General features: G+C 38.0%; 1 protein-coding gene across 4 annotated transcripts in view; it reads left to right on the top strand.

Annotated features, from left to right (window-relative positions):
• Pur-alpha (Purine-rich binding protein-alpha) overlaps positions 1–20,482 on the top strand; it is a 41,671-nt gene that overhangs the window by 5,376 nt on the left and 15,813 nt on the right. For all 4 annotated transcript variants that reach the window (XM_028322618.1, XM_028322619.1, XM_028322620.1 and 1 more), the window contains exons 2-3: positions 9,353–9,400; positions 18,691–18,803. In XM_028322618.1, the coding sequence (XP_028178419.1) occupies positions 9,353–9,400; positions 18,691–18,803 (161 nt within the window). The remainder of the gene's footprint in view (positions 1–9,352; positions 9,401–18,690; positions 18,804–20,482) is intronic.

The raw sequence follows: 20,482 nt of genomic DNA, 5'->3' as shown, positions 1-20,482 counted from the left end.
TATACCCGACGTATTCAGAACTCTAAAAAGAAAGGTAGTATTAATCTGTTTTTTGAAAAAATAAGTCCAGACGTTGACTAATCTGCCGTCAAAAATAATTACTACGCTGCGCTCAATATGCTAGAACCGTCTAAAAGAAGAACGGTCACGCCCCATACAAAAAAAACCCAGACCCGACAGAAACGGGACATACCTCAGTTTTTTTGTCATGTCTTAGTTAGTTAAATTATATATTTTTTATATTCGAAATCTATGTATAACACCAAAATATTACCCTTTGTTTTTGTTCAGGCGTTATACAAAAACTAATACAAAATGCCTATTTATCACCAAAATTGGTAAAAGTATGTACCTAAATGTCTATTACAGCTGCTATGGAATGTATCTAAGTGACCTGGAGATACAACTGGATTATACAGGGTGGTTATACATATGGAACGAAAAGTGATCTCACTCGATTATTTCTAAACTATACAAGATATCGAAAAACTAGTTTCTGATTCTGAAAGTGCTTCACGAGCTCTTTCAAATGGTACCAATAAATAGGTTACAGATTATGGAAGCTGGTAACATTGATTTTTTGGATTTTGTAATTTCTCGTTTCCACCCTGTATAATCCGGCCCTGTATCTCTAGGTCACCTAGATACATTCCATAGCAGCTGTAATAGACATTTAGGAACATACATTTACCAATTTTGGTGATAAATAGGCATTTTGTATTAGTTTTTGTATAACGCCTGAACAAAAACAAAGGGTAATATTTTGGTGTTATACATGGATTTCGAATATAAAAAATATATAATTTAACTAATTAAGACAAGACAAAAAAACTGTGGTATGTCTCGTTTCTGTCGGGCCTGGGTCACAGATGACCGTTCTTCTTTTGAATATTATTATTTATTTTAGGGTCATTCCATGACAAATGTTACCGAGGATGAAAAACGAAATATGTTCTTTTCGCATTAAATCTGATGAATTTTGAAAGTAAACATTCCAAATTATAATGTGCAACAAAAAAAATCTGAAAGAAACAAGTAATTTTTAAGTTATTAGTCTTCAAAGTGTATACTTAAGTCAACTGTCTGAATGATCATTTTCTCTCTAATTATTGGTAATATGATTTAAAGAAAACTATCAATCTGTGAAACGTTTTGCCACTATATGATTCGAGGGTATTTATCATAGTATTGGTAGATAGCGTCATAGTCCCAAAAAAATTGATAATCATCAAGTATTAAGTGTGTTTTCTTGTTACTTCGGCGATGTAACACCCGAAACAGAAAAACAGGTATTTGTTTTATTATTGTACCTTACACATGGATTAGGGTAACAATATTTGGTAAAAGTAAGGTCATGGTAGTAATGATTTCAAATACTAACTAATATCTGAGCATGATACTAATTTAGTATGTTTCTTTCTTGATTAAAAACTGTAACACCCGAAACGTTTCGGGTATTACATTTTTATTTATATGTCGATAATGTGTGTATATTGCTTGGAGAAGTGAAAAAGTATTACTGTGAGGGTCCTTTGACCTCCCACTAGCGCTGGCATCGGAAAAGGAGTCATATTTCTCAATTTAAGACTTTTTTGAAATGTCGACTTAACACTAAAATTAAGGTATTGCTAAAAAGTGTCGATGTTTGACATTTCCAATAAATATCGTAATTAGAAATTAAAGTAATGCTATTTCAAGCCAAAAACAATAGAAAAAGCTATATTCTGAGGAAAAATTAAACTTGAACTTTGTATATTTTTAAAAAAAAGCTGCTTCGTAATTTTAAACCAGAATTCGCTCTATTTGTGTTTATTTGTTGTACTCCTTATTTTGTAGTACCTAGAGACTAATAAAACACCGATTTTATCGATAAAACGCGTTGAATTTTCGTACTCGTAACACCCGAAACAGAACCATTGTAACACCCGAAACAAAGAAAAAATTTATAAAAAAATAGTAAAACGTTTTATTTAACAGTGATTGTATGTTACATGGTTTGTAAATTTCATACTTTAGAAGTCCTGTAAGTTTTAGGTATGATTCCTTAAGAAAATTCGCTAAATTTCGAGTAAATGCAGCAACAGTCAGAACATAGAGGCAAAATCTCGTAACGCCCGAAACGCACACTTTTCGACTCATATTTTCGTTATCCTACATTCTAAGCTGTACAAACTTTATTATTTAAATAAAACAACTAAAAACGGACAGATTAAGGCACTAACATTATTAAAATACTATTTCAAAATACATGAAATTGTTGAATATGTGTGTACGAACGTAACACCCGAAACGATGGAATGACCCTTTACTAACTGCGCAAAATTGCAGTTCAGGTACAAACATCGCATTTAATGTCTTAAACAATTACAGGATTAACATACGAAATACGAATCTTATATTATGCATGTTTGTATTGAAGGCAGTCCTTAATTTCGCTATCAGGAAGCACTGAAGCTGGTTTTCAATTGAGTTTCTTTCAAATTCCTACGATGTAAAGAAGGCGGCTTTCCTACACGATTGCTATCAACCGAAACATTATTGCATAATTGTAACACGTTCCCCTTCTCCGCCTTTTGCTTTAACGCTTGGTTTGGCAATGGTCATTGTTCATGCCAATTTATTCTGCTAATCAGGACCCATAACGTATTCGGAAACATTCGCGAGCTTGAGGGGCGCGGGGCGGAGGCCGGGGTCGCTCGCGGCTTCACATCACATATACATGTCTTTGTTTGGGTCTCTTGCCTTAAACATATTAATTACCATAGAAACTCGCGTTACGAGAAACTTAAGAGGTATTTTTGTCACGGAAACATCCAAGTTTCTAGTAATAAAATGCCTACATATAAAAATTTAATGAGTACATACACGTCATCTTAAAAAATAAGCTCTACCTTTTAATCGAGTGCATCTTATATGTCATACAATCTTTCCATAAGTAATTTTATTGATCACACAACTACAAAGCATGTCATCCTTAAAACCCTTATATCTCGTGGGGAACCCCTGTCTGGCGAGTCGCAGCGTGGTTCACTGTCAACCGACCAATAAGTATTCCAGCCGTGGTCGGTTACGAAAAAACGCAGGTTTCACTTTTTTGCGCGTCTGGCTCGCGTCTGTTACGCTTACGATATTCCGTCTGCTGCCAATGAACTGCCTTGAACCACTTACATAACGACGCTGAAGTGTCTCTCGCCTCATGCCTTATTGGATGCCTCTGATATTGTCCTCCTTTCATTTTGTGACCCCTGTCCTCAACAAACGCAGTTTCAAATATTAGCTTCTTTGCAATTTTTTATTCAACAAAATCGCTGTCCTTTCAACTTGCCAAAATTAAAAAGGTTAGTACACGCCAAGGCAATGATTAATTTTATCATTAGTCTAGTTACTAGTTACTTTCAATCCTCAAGATGTGTTCTTGAGGAATTGTTCATGCACACGTATTCAGTCGTGATGTTGCCGAGATCCTGGGCATTTTTACAGCCGCTACATTTTTAATTTTTATGTTGAAGACCTATTTAGAAGTAGTTCATCGAATACTAAGTCTATTTTTAGAACACCACAAGTCTGGTATATGGGGCGCAATTTAAAATATTCAGAAATGATGTACGGTTCGTTGTGTCGTTAGCATTGCTAAAATAAAAACGATAGTTTTCTGGGTGTGGCGGAGACGCGATATCGCGAATTCGCGATATTATAGGTAATTAAGGCAATTGATGTGTGTTCGTGGATCGCCTGATAGTGTTTGTGTAGGTGTGGGCTGGAATCTGGTGACGTTAATGTACTCGCACGTAGGTTTCGTATGTCATCGAATGCCTGGCGATTGGATTTGTTAATTCGGGAGATTCAATCGAGGCCGATAACCTCCGCACAATGGAAGATCGCACGCTGATGCGAAGTCTGTGTTATCCACGTGCTTGTACCTACGTTGATGTCTGCAATTTTCGAGAAGGCCAAATTGATGTCGGGTCTTGTGGTTTTTGCGTTTCCACAAGGTCTCTTTCGTAACTTATTTCGCAAGCACCTAATAAGAGTAACCCACGGTTACTGCTCATAAGGCTTAGGTGTATTGATGATTGCATTCTAATGGGGCTGGTGGCGTGCATTTGTTTTATATCGAGATGATTTTGGTGGTTTCACCCTTATTTTTATCAAGAAAGCGCCAGTTTGCAAAGTACTGCATCATTGACTCACACCCCTAAATCTAGCTTGCTACGTTAAAGTAGTAACTTTAACTGAACTTAATGCCATAAATACATTCTCTGCCAGTTTACCTGCGGGATAAGCAGAAAATAATTATACTTCATTACTTTACCTTCGATTCGACGTTAAATTTTATTAGTATGCGACCAAATTAATTGTAATGTACAAATTAATCGATATGCAACAATGTTCGTACGCGAGTGCGCAGGACATGTCGCAAAGCTGCTGCCAATCAGTGCGCGGCGTTGCGTGCGCGCTGTAACGTGGCCGCTCCGATCACCTGTGACGGAACCATTACTGCTCTGGAATTAGTAGTACACTATAGTTCTTGTAGGTGGACGCCCTTCGCTATCTTTTCCGGTACGAGGCCTCTACTCCAGAACCTTGCTGCTCCATCGGCCGTCAGTTCTTCTGTTTAATTGCATTCATTGTCATTGCGACGCTGTTATCTCCTTGCTGGAAGATCAGTCAACGATGGGTTTAATTCCATTATCATAGACCCTCTTTGCCCATTTCTCAAAGACCTTCACTCCCTTCACCCTTGGCCGGTACCCACTTAAAGTAAGACTTTACAAGCCGCCTGAAACATAATAATTATGTATCATATTTCTCAGTGTATATTCAGGCGTGCAATGGCCCAGTTACTAAGGTAACCGAACTGGGAACCAACAGTTGAAACGTATTAAAAGCCGTTGCGACTATCAAAAATGTAGGACTTACAGACATGGGATGGAACTAAGTAACTGGCGTAAATAGATAATGAACGGCTGCAAGAAAATGAAATAGTCCCCGCCGGGCGACTCAATTGATTGATTGGCTACGGGCGACACGCGGCCCTGTATCGCAGTGACTTCAAGGTATTCCTAAACACCATCTGCCGACACAAGTTTTATCAGTACAAAAATGTTAGGGTTGGAATGATAGGAAATGAAATCGTCCATGAAACGCGAAGACAGCCCGGTAATGGTCAGTCATTATCAGCAATTACAACCATCAGCATGAGAAATGATAGCGTATTGATGCGTAATTGGGTGCGATTACATCGTGGCAAAGAAACGTACAGCACCTGGAGTCATTAAATGGTGTAATGGAGCGGAGTGGATGCAATTAAATGCAGCGAGTATTGCGTGGCACGCGTGTGATTGCGGCGCGAGCGATGCCCCAGTTGTGTGCTTCAGGCTGCTTCAGGTTACGCGGCGTGTTGCGAATATTGTGTTACGCAAAGGAGCGCCTTGTCCTCCTGTCGGGCTACAAACTTTAAACATTGTTATTCCACTTTTTGATAGGAGTTAGTCGCGCAGCGCCTTCCCTAAACCGTCTAGACAATTGCCCTATAATTACTCAATCAAAATGACGAAGCCGTCGTTCCCCTTTTTATTGTAGGTGATTGCTTTTGCTTTTCTTTGTTTTGTATTGCTCTTTTTCACACTAACATTAATTTTTCAGGATAAAATTGTAAGATTTCAGAAAAAAGACTTCAAAATTTCATAGAGAGATACTGCTGTCTATGAAGATAAATGATACCTGCGTATGATGGAGTGAATTATCAACCAGTGTGTGCAACAATTTTAATACTACACACGATACTAAACGAATCCATTATAAGAAGATAATTTTTGAAGCATTGGATCCCAAAATATGTACAAAGCAGTACTATTTGACATTCTCTAAGAGAAAATCAATGATTAATACACAACAGAAAAGATAAAACAGCAAATGAGATAAACGACACATCGAAATTCACATTAGGACAAAAAAATAGTTTAAAAAATTGCCTGAAGCAAAAACGGTTCTCTCGAATGGTTTTAAAATGTGAAATCGGAAGCAAATTCACGCATGATCAGTTTTCATGCGCGCATTCATGATTCAATTCAAATTCTTCAAAAATGCTGGTCTATGAAATTGTCTGTATTATTTTCTGTTCACCATGTTGAAATAGCGACTTATTTACTCAAACATCAATATAAAACGCAAAAACATGGATTTTCACCAATGAATTCTGAAAGCTTATTAAAACGTATGTAACGCGTATGTAACCAGCATACATACACGCAAAGCGAAAGTATGAATTGTGTGAATGGGTAATATTTAGCGGGTACAGAAACCGCCAGACATACCAGACATAATCAATACGAGAAGCTTAACCTCTTGCCCTTTGAGGCCCAGCGCCTGCATTACAAGAAGTTTAAGGATTATATGATTGAACCTGTTAATCTCGTCGGGGTAGTAGGAATATCTACAGTGGATTTGTGTACAGACGACGGCACGTCAACGTAACCACTGTGGGTTCTTGTGCAGTTGTATTATAGGCAAGTTTGCAACAAAAACGGGTAACCTGACGTGCTGTCGTGTGTACATTTATTATGCGGGCGACTGTACCCACTATCGACACGAGAAGAAATCTCAAGCACTTAACCAAATTAAAAGTTGAGTGCCACCTGTTGGGACTTGGGAGAGTTGGGAGGAGGTTGGTTCACTGAGCACAGGATCCTCGGCGGCGATAAGCGAGTTCTAGTTGTCATCATTAAATCGCCAAATCTGTGTCGCTTGCCTGCTCGACGACCCGGAAAATAATTGGGAAAAGACTGGAGCGAGATTTGTACCGAACTCAAAGAGATGGTCTCTTTGAGTTCGGTACAAATCTCGCTTTGTTTTGTTCTTATTTAACAAGACGATAATTAAACTTGACAACGTTGCAGATTTTGATATTTTGAAGTATGTAGGTACTAAAAGCGATCTGATTGTTAATTTGTATTTAAGAGTTAATAAATCATGTTTATTATGGAAATGGTGTTTTCATTTTCGTGAATTCTGTATTGATATTTTAAAAAATCCACTTCCCTCTTTGCTAAATTACCTGATACATTCATGAGTTTAAGCTCTCCGAAACCATAAAATCAGCGGTGCTAGTAGTACCAACAAATCCAACAAATTCTTCAAGCAAGCTTACCTCAGAGCACGGGATGTGAAGATATCTATATATACAACGTGTCCCAAAATTCAAGGATAAGCCGACGCCACAGGACGGACATAGTCATGACTACTTTAGGAAAAATAAGGAAAAAAATCTATCTCAATTATTTTTTTACTTACACAATAAATTATGAAATTCGACGAAAATTGACACCCCTTATGATATTTTACATTACCACGACCACAATTTTTCAAATATCATGAATATTTTCCTGTTTATATCGACAACTTAAGTAGTGCTGCTGTTCACCCCAACTCTTAAAACCCCCAGAATCCTTGCAGTTTTTACACAAAAGTTAATCAAAATATTTTATTTCCTTAAAATTTTGAACGATTTTTACTTTCACTCCACTTTGACTCATCGTTTTGTAAAAAAAAAGTATGAACACTACTGCGGCAAGTTTTTTATAAAGTTGACGCAACTATCCAAGATTCCAAAATGGTATAATACTCTAAGAAACCTAGTCGCAAAAAAGATATGCGTACCATTTTTACAAGCACTTCGCTTGTTAGTTAGTATGGGATAAATCTTGCAACTGAATTTAAAACCAGTTCTCCTCAACCGATTGAGCTGAAATTTGGTATACTTATGTAAGTACGATGAAAATGCAATATTATGGTACCATTGAGCTGAAACTGGAGGTGGCCACAGGAACTTCTAAACGAAACGGCGGAATTGCATCTAGTTTGGGTTCGTTGGATTTGTCTTTTCGAGCACTTTAGTGCTAGATGATGTCCAGGGTCCTGATGATGAAGTCAATTATAATTTTCAAACGAAGTCAAGCTTGTTTTTAAAAAAGTTTTTTTTTATTACAACTTTATTTTAAGCTTTTTAGTTGTTTCTCAATCTCATGGCCTAAGTGCTCGGGAAGACAAATCCAACGAACCCAAACTCGATAAGCTTCCGCCGTTTCGTTTAGGAGTTCCTATGGCCAGCTCCTGCCACCACTTGACTTCATCATCAGGACCCTGGACATCATCTAGCACTAAAGTGCTCGAAAAGACAAGTCCAACGAACCCAAACTAGATGCAATTCCGCCGTTTCGTTTAGAAGTTCCTATGGCCACCTCCAGTCTCCATTCAGCTCAATGGTACCATAATATTGCATTTTCATCGTACTTACATAAGTATACCAAATTTCAGCTCAATCGGTTGAGGAGAACTGGTTTTAAATTCAGTTGCAAGATTTAACCCATACTAACTAACAAGCGAAGTGCTTGTAAAAATGGTACGCATATCTTTTTTGCGACTAGGTTTCTTAGAGTATTATACCATTTTGGAATCTTGGATAGTTGCGTCAACTTTATAAAAAACTTGCCGCAGTAGTGTTCATACTTTTTTTTACAAAACGATGAGTCAAAGTGGAGTGAAAGTAAAAATCGTTCAAAATTTTAAGGAAATAACATATTTTGATTAACTTTTGTGTAAAAACTGCAAGGATTCTGGGGGTTTTGAGAGTTGGGGTGGACAGCAGCACTACTTAAGTTGCCGATACAAACAAAAAAACAGAAATATTTGAAAAATGGTAGTCGTGGTAATGTAAAATATCATAAGGGGTGTCAATTTTCGTAGATTTCGTAATTTATTGTGTAACTTAAAAAATAATTGAGATATATTTTTTTCCTTATTTTTCCTAAAGTAGTCATGACTATGTCCATCCTGCGGCGCCGGCTTATCCTTGAATTTTGGGACACGTTGTATAAAAGAAAGTCGTGTTAGTTACTCCACTTATGTATAACTCAAGAACGGCTGAACCGATTTAGCTGAAAATTGTCAGGGAGGTAGTTTAGAGCCAGGAGAAGGACATAGGATACTTTTTATCCCTTTCGAAATAAAAAAAAGTCTGCTTATTTATTGCCATTAAGGCGGAACAAAGTTCGCTGGGTCAGCTAGTTTTTATCATATTCGTTTGACTTTTCTCCCGCATGTGTATCATGAATGTGGTCAGTCAGCTTAATACCAAGCTGCACTATGTCGCTGTAATCTAAATTATACTAATTCTCCAATTCACGCTCATTATCCCAATAGACACACCTATATTCTAAATATATTTGGAATATCGGTAAACCCCAAGGGGCGTTGGCAATAATTTGGATATATTATATTGATAAAATAATAACACCGCCATTGTTTATTCATGGTAATTTTACCAATCCTAACATTTTGTTTGAACTTGCAGAATATCATGGTCAAGGAATGGACGCGGGCGGGAACAATTTTGACTCCGGTAAGTTTATTTTATTTTATTTCTATCTAGTAGGTACCTACTATACATTAAAAGTATACTCGTATTCATATTGCATTAATGATTAAATAAAAGAAATTCTTAGCCTAGGTAGACCACTGACTTTTAGTTAGCCGATAGTTGGGCCCGATTCTAATTTGTACGAAGAATCGGCCGCTACCAAATCATACATCACATACATTATGTTCATACTGATCAACAGCCCGGACCAACTACCGGCTGAAGAAAAGCCTGTGGTCTGCGGCTAGGCTAAAACTGAACATCGCGTTGCACGCAAATAAATAAGGTCCTAATAATGTGAATCCTATCCTGTTCGATGACTGTTTTGACTCACGTGTCCTGTCCTATCCAGGTCACAGACTCACAGTCACAGCCTGGAATATTTGTCAAAATTTCAATCATCTTGTTAAATACTTACAGTAACTTTGTGCATGCGACTCTAGGGCTTTCACCAGTGGTCATAGAGTCGGTCAGCTATACACTGTCTGTATACGCACGGAATTAATTTAACTCCTTATTTGCTTGCCGCTACGGCATACGGCATGCGCCGCGTGAAATGCGTCCTGTAACTGCGCAGCCTAAGCGCTGATCCACCGCGAGCGAAGCTGCGAATTTTCTTCAACTCTATCCCAGCTGACCACTGTGCGTTCTAGTTAAACTCGTATGGAGACTTAAAAGATCCTGTAAGATGCATGATCTTAGGTAGGATACGATTCCGGAAAAAATGGGAAAATAATTAGTCAAGACAGACTTTTACGCGGGATGATTTTTCCGTTTTGTCCAGTCACAGAGAAGAAAAAGCTACAATTCCACAACCTAACTGGTGTGATCAGCTGCAAGTCTCTTCTATGATTGTGTAGACGTACAAAATTGCAAACAAGATTAGAGCTTATTAAAAGACGGTTAATAGTAGTGAGTTGAGTAAGAATAAATCCTAGCATAGCTTCGCTCGTTCTGGGTCTTGTGCTTTATGGTTTATACAAAATTGTGTTAAACGAATTCTGAATTATGTTCTTTATTTCTGCCGCCATCCAGGCGGGAGGTAGACTTGAATTTAAATTCGCATTACAATGTGTCGTGACGCACACGCTCACGTGTGTGAATCTAAAAGTTTTATTTGACGAATAAAAACATTACAATGTGGAAGAAACCCGTGGAAGGAGATAGCTAAGCTAATGAAATGACATATGAGTAAAAATATCAACCTTCTGCCGCTTACTGAAAGCGGCAAACATAATAAAGCGTTGTTCTATACCTAGACTAGTGACAATGATAAGTCCAGACCATTGCCTGCATGTGGTGTATCGAATTACCTTCAGTCTATCAACAGGGGGTGGCGTATTTCCCAGAGTAAACAAGTCCTCCCACCCTGCGGTGTAAGCGGGAATGTAAATTTATCTTACATGTATTAAAGCAGTAGAATAATATGTGATTATGTAAATCCACTTGGAAAAGAGCGTCGAGTATTATTTAGGGATCTCACAAAATTCTCGCCTTAGATACATAATATTTCTTTAACGATTAGATTTACTCAAGGCGTGCAATGTCCTCAGTTCCTCACCAATGGCAAAGATTTTCCAATTTATCTGTCTTCTTCTGATTGAGAGAGTGCACCATTGAATCACAGAGTGTTTGGTTCCTGTATAGTAGGGATACATGAACATCGCAGCCGGTATTCCAGAACTAAATCCTAAGTTCAATACTGATCGGGATTTCTAAGATTTCTTTATTCATGACTAGCTTTCCGCCCGCGGCTTCGCCCGCGTGGAATTTTGTCTGTCACAGAAAAACTTTATCGCGCGCGTCCCTGTTTCAAAAACCGGGATAAAAACTATCCTATGTTCTTTCCCGGGACTCAAACTATCTCTATGCCAAATTTCATCAAAATCGGTTGCGAGGTTTAAGCGGGAAAGCGTAACAGACAGACAGACAGACAGAGTTACTTTCGCATTTATAATATTAGTTGGGATTAGTTGGGATAAGCAACTCATTAAAGTACTAAAGCTGCCAGCTTACCTATGACTATTTGAAGTTAGCTTTGCATAATTGAAGTCTTTTTCAAAATACTGTACATTTGGCTTCTGTTTTGTTTTGTTGCACTGCTTTTGACCTCGATTACCGCTTGAAATTGGCCCGCCAAACTTCTACAAGCAGGCTCCATCTTTTAATTTTCATTATAACTTGACATAGATCTAAAATGCACGCAGCCCTTCAGTGCTATTCGGTTGGATTGGTATCGATCTCGCTAATCAGCGGCCGATATGTGAGGCCTTGGTCGCTGCACCGGCGCGAGGTTGTTTTACTTAGTTTGCGTACGTGCGCCCTGCAATAGGCGCTGCGACTTCGTGTCGTCTCCCTCACACCTACCGCATCACGCGCCGAGCGAGGGAAACGGATACAGGTGATTAAGTCGAAATCGCAGTAGGCCCTGAGGATAGGTTACTGTTGAAATCTGTGCAGAAATCAAACCTGTGATAATGTTCAAAATTATGGATGCATATATCAAGATAAGGAACTGCTGAGCTGATCAGTATCTTAGTATTTAAGGCATTGAAAATGAAATGTCAAAACTCTTTCTATGAGTTTAGTGAGTGAATCCCCGAGAAATGAATATTGTATGTGTGTGTATATTGTCTGATGTCCAAGAGAGCAAAGCCGCTGGCAAATGCTAGTATTGGTATAACTACTGCAAAGATACACCTCTTCACCACTTTCATTGAGCGTTATTTTGAATTAGGTAGACCAGGTACTGAAAACTTCAGTAAAATAAAGCCTAATTATTTTTTCTAACTAAGCATCTTGTTTTAAAATCATTTTATGAAAACGTGTTAGTTTCTAAAATTAGATTAATCTTAATTAATTGTTGTATAATATTTATGAACGAGCTCATTCACTTTGTGTTTGTAATTTCAGTGCGTTATTTATTAATAGCTATCTGTTACCTCAGATTCTAATTTTTATTAAACCAGTAAAACCATGTCGGAAAATTTATTGCAACTATAGATTGTTTATAACCGACTGTTGCAGGCGCCTTCGCGGTCTAATGGTCAGAGTTAGTTTCCTCGCTCGGCTCGAATGCTCGGGGTTCGATTCCCAGGTGTGCCGACGAAGAGCATCTGCTTTGTTCTCCCTCTCTCTACTAGCACCAGTTCATAGCGAGTAAATGATAGATAGACCAATTGTTTTCCAATTTGAATCTATCATTCATAGGAAAATAATTGGTTTTCACTAGAAAGTCAACATCTGAAGATCTTCCAGTTGAAATGGGTTTAGGGATATTGTTTGTTTTGATAATAGCTATTAACTTACCCAAAGATAGGTTACAATGTAAACAATAAATAGGTATTCGTATTACCCTGACTATTCGGGGCAAACTTGACCTTCACTGATTGGGTTTTTATCGGCGGTCAAGTAGATCCTGGCTACACAGGAGTTGCAGCGCTGGAAACGAGAGGTGGGAATAGTCCCGTGACTATTCGGGGCGAATTTTGGTTCACCATTCGAGTATTGAATCGTGTTTGAGTCGATGCCTCGCGGCAGTTGCAGTGATTCAATTCCCGTGCTGCCTAGCAACACTAGCACGGCTCGCGCCTGCGAGCTCCGATGCATAATGCACTTTGCAGCCGGGGAAAATGCTTTCTGACACACCCTGTATTTTTCATGAGAGGAAAAATGAATGCGCAACGTTTAGTGTATAGGTACCTACTTATAATATGAAAAGGGTTAATTTATGTGAAATCAAACTTCAGATCGAATTAGCGAAATAGTGGATTTGATCAGCAAACTTAGATTTCTCAATCCACCTGGAACTCGAACCCAGGATTTCCTGACTAGTGATTCTAAGCTGTCTGAGCCCTAGACGGAGGTGTTATGTATGCGACTACAGAAGCGATATTATGGACTAGGATACTCAGGCTAATAGGGAAGCGCCGCCAGCCGTAATACAATCGCGTGGAAATGCAAATTAATCCGCCGTAATGAGTTAATAAGTAACATAATTAATGATATGCCGGACGCTCGATTCATAATACATTGCAAATTGGAAACTAGCGCAATCGGTGAGACCGGTTAATTTAACTTTGGTTTAGTGGCCATTGGTTTAGTTAGTGCAGGTCAGTAGTCATGTCGGTGGGCTGGTCCAGCTGATATTTCGCTTGCACTATCTACAGCTCCAGTTTTTATTCGAATCGGTTTCATGGCAATGAGGATCAGTACTGTTGTAGAAAATTCAATAAAACTAGTGTCTACGTTAATCTTTAAGACATAAAAAAGATATATCTTTTTGAATTATCCAAATCGGACCATTACTTACGAAGATATTAAGTAGTAAACATAGGCCGTTTTTGCCGCTAAAAGTCAACGTACGCAGGGCCGCGTGACGTCATTATATCCGAATCGAGCGCAGCCGGCGTACTATTGGGATGGAAAATATTTTTTTCCAGCTAAACTATCAGTTTTAGAAAAAAACTTTTAATAACATTTATTCATCAAAATATAGTAACCTATCGACCAGTAATTTTTAAAAATAAAAATTGTGAAAAATAAGTATCGCTATGTCCAAAAACCACATTTTCATAGGATTAGATGCAATGCGGAGACGCGGTTGGGGTGAGTGTAACTTAATGATTGTTTGTATTGAACATAATAATACATAATAATATGATGCTAATAACCAGTTTCTGGCCTTACCCAGTTTCGGGCCGAGGGGGAAGTCATGCCCAGCTTATGACCTGGGGAGAGGAGAAGGGCGGGCCCAGCTTCTAGGCTAAGATTAAATAGATTTCCAGGAGGGAGCAGCTGTCCTTTCCTGCAGCAGCTGGCCCGCCCATGGGAACGGCGAATAGATAGGTAGGTACGTAGGTTTAACTCAGAAAAACTAAATAACAGGTAGGTATTGCGTGTACATCGATGAATGATCTTCATAGCAATGTCTTGTAGCCTAGGCAGAGTGTATCTGCCTCAGCTATACCTTATTGTTAGAAGTAAATAAATTAATACTTATACATTTTTATATTTTACTTGGAAGAAGATATGACTCTAACAACACTTATGAACACTTTATTTGAATAAATCGCCAAATATACCACCCCAATCGCGTCTCTGCGTTCCATTGAATCGTATGAGCGTATGGATTTTTTGCGTTATTTTTCACAATTTCTATTTTTAAAAATTACCTATCGATAGCTTACTTTATTCTGATGAATAAATGTCATTACAAGTTTTTCTCTAAAACTGATAGTTTGGCTAGAAAAAAATATTTTCTATCCACGCAGTACGCCGGCAGCGTTCGGATCGGATATAGTGACGTCATCGTCCCCGCGCCGGGCGGTCAGTGAGCTTTTTTAGTAATTTGGCCATAACTTCGTCAATTTTTGTCGTAGAACAAAAATTTTTGGACTGTGTGTTAAGGATTTCTTAGCCCTATAAATCTGCATTCACAGCTAAAAATCGAAATGATCCTCATTGAACCGTAGATAACTAATTCATCCGGTACATTATAACTATAAATCTGTCTGTAACAATGAGAATCACCGTATCGTATCGACTTAGGTATCGGACTTACTAAAATGTAATTTTCACTGGCAGAGTACTGCACATGCAGAAGATAATAGTTACTGTAGTATCAAAACAGGTTCCGATGATAATAAAATAATTACAGGACCTGTATTTTAGACAGTTCCCTTTTTATTTAGGTTCTAATAATAATAAGCGATATCACACCAGTTGACAAACTTGTACCATGGGAACATCTCGGAATGGGTTGATTTATAGTAATAATTATAAAATTAATATAATTATTATATCATTCATTGTAATTTTGTAGTCATTGATTCAATCCTCACCTGACCTGAAACAGTCAATATTTTTTCAAGTTACTTGTTTTCCTCATATTCAGACTTTGAAATATGTAGGTGAACTGACTGTCACTTTACAAGTTTTACACAGTTTCAGTACCTTACCGAAGTAAGTACTAACACAGAATATTAATAAGTACTACTTACATAAAAAATATGGTAAGTTATGTTCTTACAAATGAGAGGTTCACGTTCGAATTACATTTACGTACACATTTTAGGCAACGTTCGTGGTCGTGCCACACTAATCGCTCAAAATGCTGAAAATCGTGAATATTCGCAATGAAATTCATGTGTGAAAATGTTTCGTACACCATGTGATAATAAGTAACCGGTGAAATTAAAAATTGCCTCACACAACGTACAACCAAACTGTGGAATGGACTGTCGTCTGCGGTGTTTCCGGACGGATACGACCTGCAAGCTTTCAAGAGGAGAGCGTATCTTTACCTTAAAGGCCGGCAACGCACCTGTAACGCCCCTGGGTCTGCGGGTGTCTATGGGCGACGGTAATCACTTACCATCAGGTGATCCGTTTGCTCGTTTGCCTCCTATCACATAAAAAAAAAAAAAAAAAAAAAACACCACCTCCATAAAACAATAGGCTGAATTTAACTTCTTGTTTTAAAGTGCTACTTTTGTGAATATACATTATTTTTTGTCGGCCGTTTGGTGTAGTGGTTCAGAACGGACTACTATGCCGAGAGGTCCCGGGTTCGATTCCCGGCCGGGCAGAAATTGAAATGATGAATTTTAATTTCTGTGACGGGTCTGGGTGTTACTATGTATAATATGTATGTATTTAAAAAAAAAAGTATATAAGTAGTATATCCGTTAAGCTAGCACCCATAACACAAGCATATTAATTGCTTACTTTGGGGCTAGATGGCGCTGTGTGAGATTGTCCAAAGATATTTATTATTATATTTATTATTTTTACACTCCATGTTGTTTTAAATCGTTTGCTTTTGGCATACAAAATGTTGCTCAACATTCACCCAGCAAGGGTTAGCGGGGGGCAAATTGTTACCGACGTGGCATGAGTGTGATTTGGTTTAGGTGAATATTTCGACTTTCTTCAAAATCAAATTATTGCAAATACTGTTTGTAGAGCTTATTTTGTGGCAAAATTAATAGTCAGAACCCTCCCTTGTTTAATTTCATGTTCGAGTGTCAGACATGTCACTTTCATTTCACATTAGGACTGCTAAAGTACCAAATTATTACGAATTATCTGATTTTGAATTAGTTAAGTAACTTTGTATGGAGAGCTTTTTACTTTATGAAAACGAATTTCATCCTTTTGGATAATAAATGAATAGGTAACTATAATATTTTAGCGTAATTCTGAACTTGACAAGACCAGAATAGACGCAGACAAATCTGTAGGTAGAAAGAAGTTTAACATAATCAGTGTTTTAAACATGAGTAACATCCCTTTGTTTGCGTTGACGGTAAATAAAACACGGAAAGTATGTGTTTGAAAAACATTGAATTAAACAAAAACAATATGAGTATTATTGTGTAATGTTTTTGGCACTCTTTGTGAGGGCGTCCGCGGAAGACCAGCTTCGTGACATGCCCTTTCGAGCATAAATGCTGAGCCTGTTGGCACAGTTCTTACCCTACCTTTTTTGTCATGTACCTACCTTCCTAAATGTTTTGTGTCATTAAACTATTTCTATCTAACTTAACACTGGCACGCTTATGTGGTGGATGGTAGTTCCCATGTAGTGGTCCGCCGGGGCCCTAGGCAACAAAGGCCCCATTGTCGCGTATTGATTCCCGGCGTGATTCCTGGAAGCTGCCTGGAGACGGCGCGAGGCGTCGCCGAGCCGACGGGATGCCAGCCGCTCACGCAGAAATAATACTATCGAAGGACACCTTTCGGTTATAGAAACGAAGCCCACCTGGCCAATATTGTGTCGCGGAACTTTGTGCCGAGTGGATGTTTATTATTCCCTCAAAACGACTGATGATAAAACTTAGTGACTTTTCAGTTCAGTTCATCAGTACATCTTATAAATGAAGCGTTTACATACCGGTAACTTTTTCTGCAAAGTATTTTTGTCCAAGGCTTGTAAAACCAACGTTGTAGGTATTTGACAAATGGCAGAAAATCCCTGATAATAGGCCATCGAGGGTTGTATAAGGAAAAATATTTAAATCTCTTTATTTGTGAAAAAAAAAACAATGAAACACCAATTTACGATGTTTCCACTTACTATCAAATGACTTCGTTTTGATGAAAGTGACAATATTGTGTTTAACCGGAAGTTGTTGTTTTTGAACTTCGTGTTTTTAATTTTTATACTTTTGCAGCTACGTCGAATTATTTTACATTAGGAAAAAATTTCCTAAATGTAAAATAATTCGACTAAGTAATATGTTTTTAACAACTTATACTTTTTCACATTTAAAAGTGCTGAGAGAAAGCAGCGCAAAAAAAAATCCACTGAATGTAATTCTAAGGCCAATTAGTAATATTTACATAAATCTTCTGTCCTTGTGTAATACATTAGATGTATAATGTATGTGTACTCGTAATAAATAAAAAATCTCAAGGACTATCTACAACATTTTATGAGACACGGGTAGATACATGATATTCTTATATTCGTTTGATTGAGTCTACTTTGGTCTGGACAAGGTCAAGGTTTCCACGACTTTTGTAAGAAATTCAGCTTCAAACATCCTTCTCTGTTATTACATGCCATGAAACTTAAACACATAGGTACATATTTTATTTGAGACTGTACGAGAGATAAATATTGAGGTAGCCATTTTTTACAGTAAAGAAAATATGTTGCGAGGCGCCTGGTATAGTAATTTTGAATTTCAGTGTTGATTTAAGTCCATTTTATTATCCAATCGCTCTCGGAGGTGTAGATGCGATCTGCTAAGTAGTCGACATCTCGGTTCCAGTTGTGACCCCGATAAATCTAAATCCAAAGGGAGATAAAAAGTTTCAAACAATTTGAATGGTCATTTTTAACCGTCCTTGAGTTTAACTCATATCTGAAAAAAATGTTAGATGCGCCCTTTCAACTATCGGGGGCAGAGTTCCAACCGATAGTTTTGACGCAGAACGTCATTTCGCAAAACATAAAATCAAGTGCACTTTCACAAAATGTTACGTTTGTTTTTGAGAAAGTGACCATATTTTTCACAATGATATTTTGCGAATATGACGTTCTACGTCCAAATCTAGCCGTTAAGTTGTCCTGAAGGTGACTGAGTTGAGTTTCTAGCGCTACTTCAGTTCTGGCTCATTTATTGTCCCGAAGCTGTGGTAGGGTGAAAGTAAAATCGGACATGTAAACGCGCTTATTAAAAGCCTATGTGATGGAGAGGCAAGCTGTGTAATGTGTATTATAAATGCCCTATAATAAAGAACTGGAATTTGTTGGTCCGCAGGTCAACAGCAGCAGGAGCAGGAGCTGGCGACCAAGATGCTGCAGATCCAGTCCAAGCGCTTCTACCTGGACGTGAAGCAGAACCGCCGGGGGCGCTTCATCAAGGTTGCAGAGGTCAGTGCTCACATACAGGGTCTCCCAAAATCAGCACGTCACACTGACACCGAAAGTAGACGCCTAAGACGTGACGCATCGAATAATTTACAGCCCTGTCGAGTTAACTGCGCACCTCGCTAGAATGCGACTCCTGGTCCCCTCCCCGCGGCCGCCAGGTGTGCGGGTTGTAATCACTAAAATTGGTTTTATTTCAAAACTCATGAAACTTTTCTATGGACATAATAGGCTTGTTCGATGCGTCTTAGACCTCCGGTGTCAGTCAGTGTGATGTGATAATTTTGTGACACCCTGTATAAACTGCTAACTATACAATTACCATACTTTGTATTGTTATAACGATGTTGTGGAAGATCATACTGCAGCATGGACACGGACAGTTAGACAATTTTTTCTTGAAATGATATGGAATATTAAGCAACTTAAAAAGTATGAAAAATAATACTTAACATCACTTAACATCAGGTGCGATTGTGGTCAAATACCTGCCTTGTTATGCATAAAAAAAATCCGTTTGAAGTCAATATTATTTGATTTAACTGTACATTTAATCATGTGCACGGAACCCTACGCACGCGACTGTATCGTAACTCTCACTTGGCGGGTTTTTCGCTCATAAAACAGGCAACAAGCTTTATTAAACTCTGGTGTGCCGCAGACAAAGAGCAGACGCCCTATTATGTTTAGAGGTCGTCAGGCTTGCGTACCTATTACATCTTGTGCACCAACATTGTATTGATTCCACTACGAAGCACAAACTGCGCATCTTCACTGATTCACCGTTGGAGTACAATCAAATGTACGTCAAAACTAAAAGCTTCGAATACTAAGTTTATTAACTTAGTAAATAATAACTAGTAAATTATGAATAAAAGTAATTTATCAATTATTATAGCGGCATAGGTAATAAGAAAACGTTATATTTCTTATTTTAGTGCGTAATAAATAAATCATGTCGCGTCAGATTTATAGCAAACATGCTTTATAGGTAGATGATTCAAGATAGTCTAGTTGTACACTTTATTTTATTACCAAATCAGTGATCTATGGATGATAGATGGAAACCATAACATTGCAATGTGCAAATGTTTTTATATTTAATTATAATTAGATATCCCGAGACTGACTGCTTATGCATACACATTTATCTGGCTTAACGACTTAAGCAAATGTTAAAATACCTGTCTGTGAAACTCGGTTGCTCCCTGACACGAGGCCTCCCACGCCATTGTTATGCTTTACACACACTTAGCATATAATTTATTGATTGGAACATTATTATACCATCATCGAAGAGGTAAAACGATTTTATGTTTGAGTCAATCTTTGACAATGCTTAGAGCAAATAAACTTCACAATTTTAAGTTTTAGGTTAGCAAAATGTCATTTTCATCTATCATCATCTACGATTGGTCTGGTGATTTAGCGACTCTTAAAAATATTGGTCTAATACCACCTTGCAGGCCATAGGACACAGAGCTCTACAGTAAAATAGTGGTAAATGTGTCCATGTTACCAAATATACTTTATTGGCGCACCCCAATTAATAAAAGATAGGGATTGCTCTGTAATGTCAAATGTAACTTTTTGTGTCGGAAACATGTACAGATGTCCTACAAGCTTAGGCCTGGGGGATGGACTCGTTCGTCGGTCCGGAGTCACATGTGGAGCCGCGGGCA

Source organism: Ostrinia furnacalis, unplaced genomic scaffold (genome assembly GCF_004193835.3).
Source record: "Ostrinia furnacalis isolate ACB-3 unplaced genomic scaffold, ASM419383v2 OfSCF7680, whole genome shotgun sequence".
Classification (NCBI taxonomy): domain Eukaryota; kingdom Metazoa; phylum Arthropoda; class Insecta; order Lepidoptera; family Crambidae; genus Ostrinia; species Ostrinia furnacalis.
Note: the sequence above shows the minus strand (reverse complement) of the source record. Positions and strands in the feature narration are given on the sequence as shown.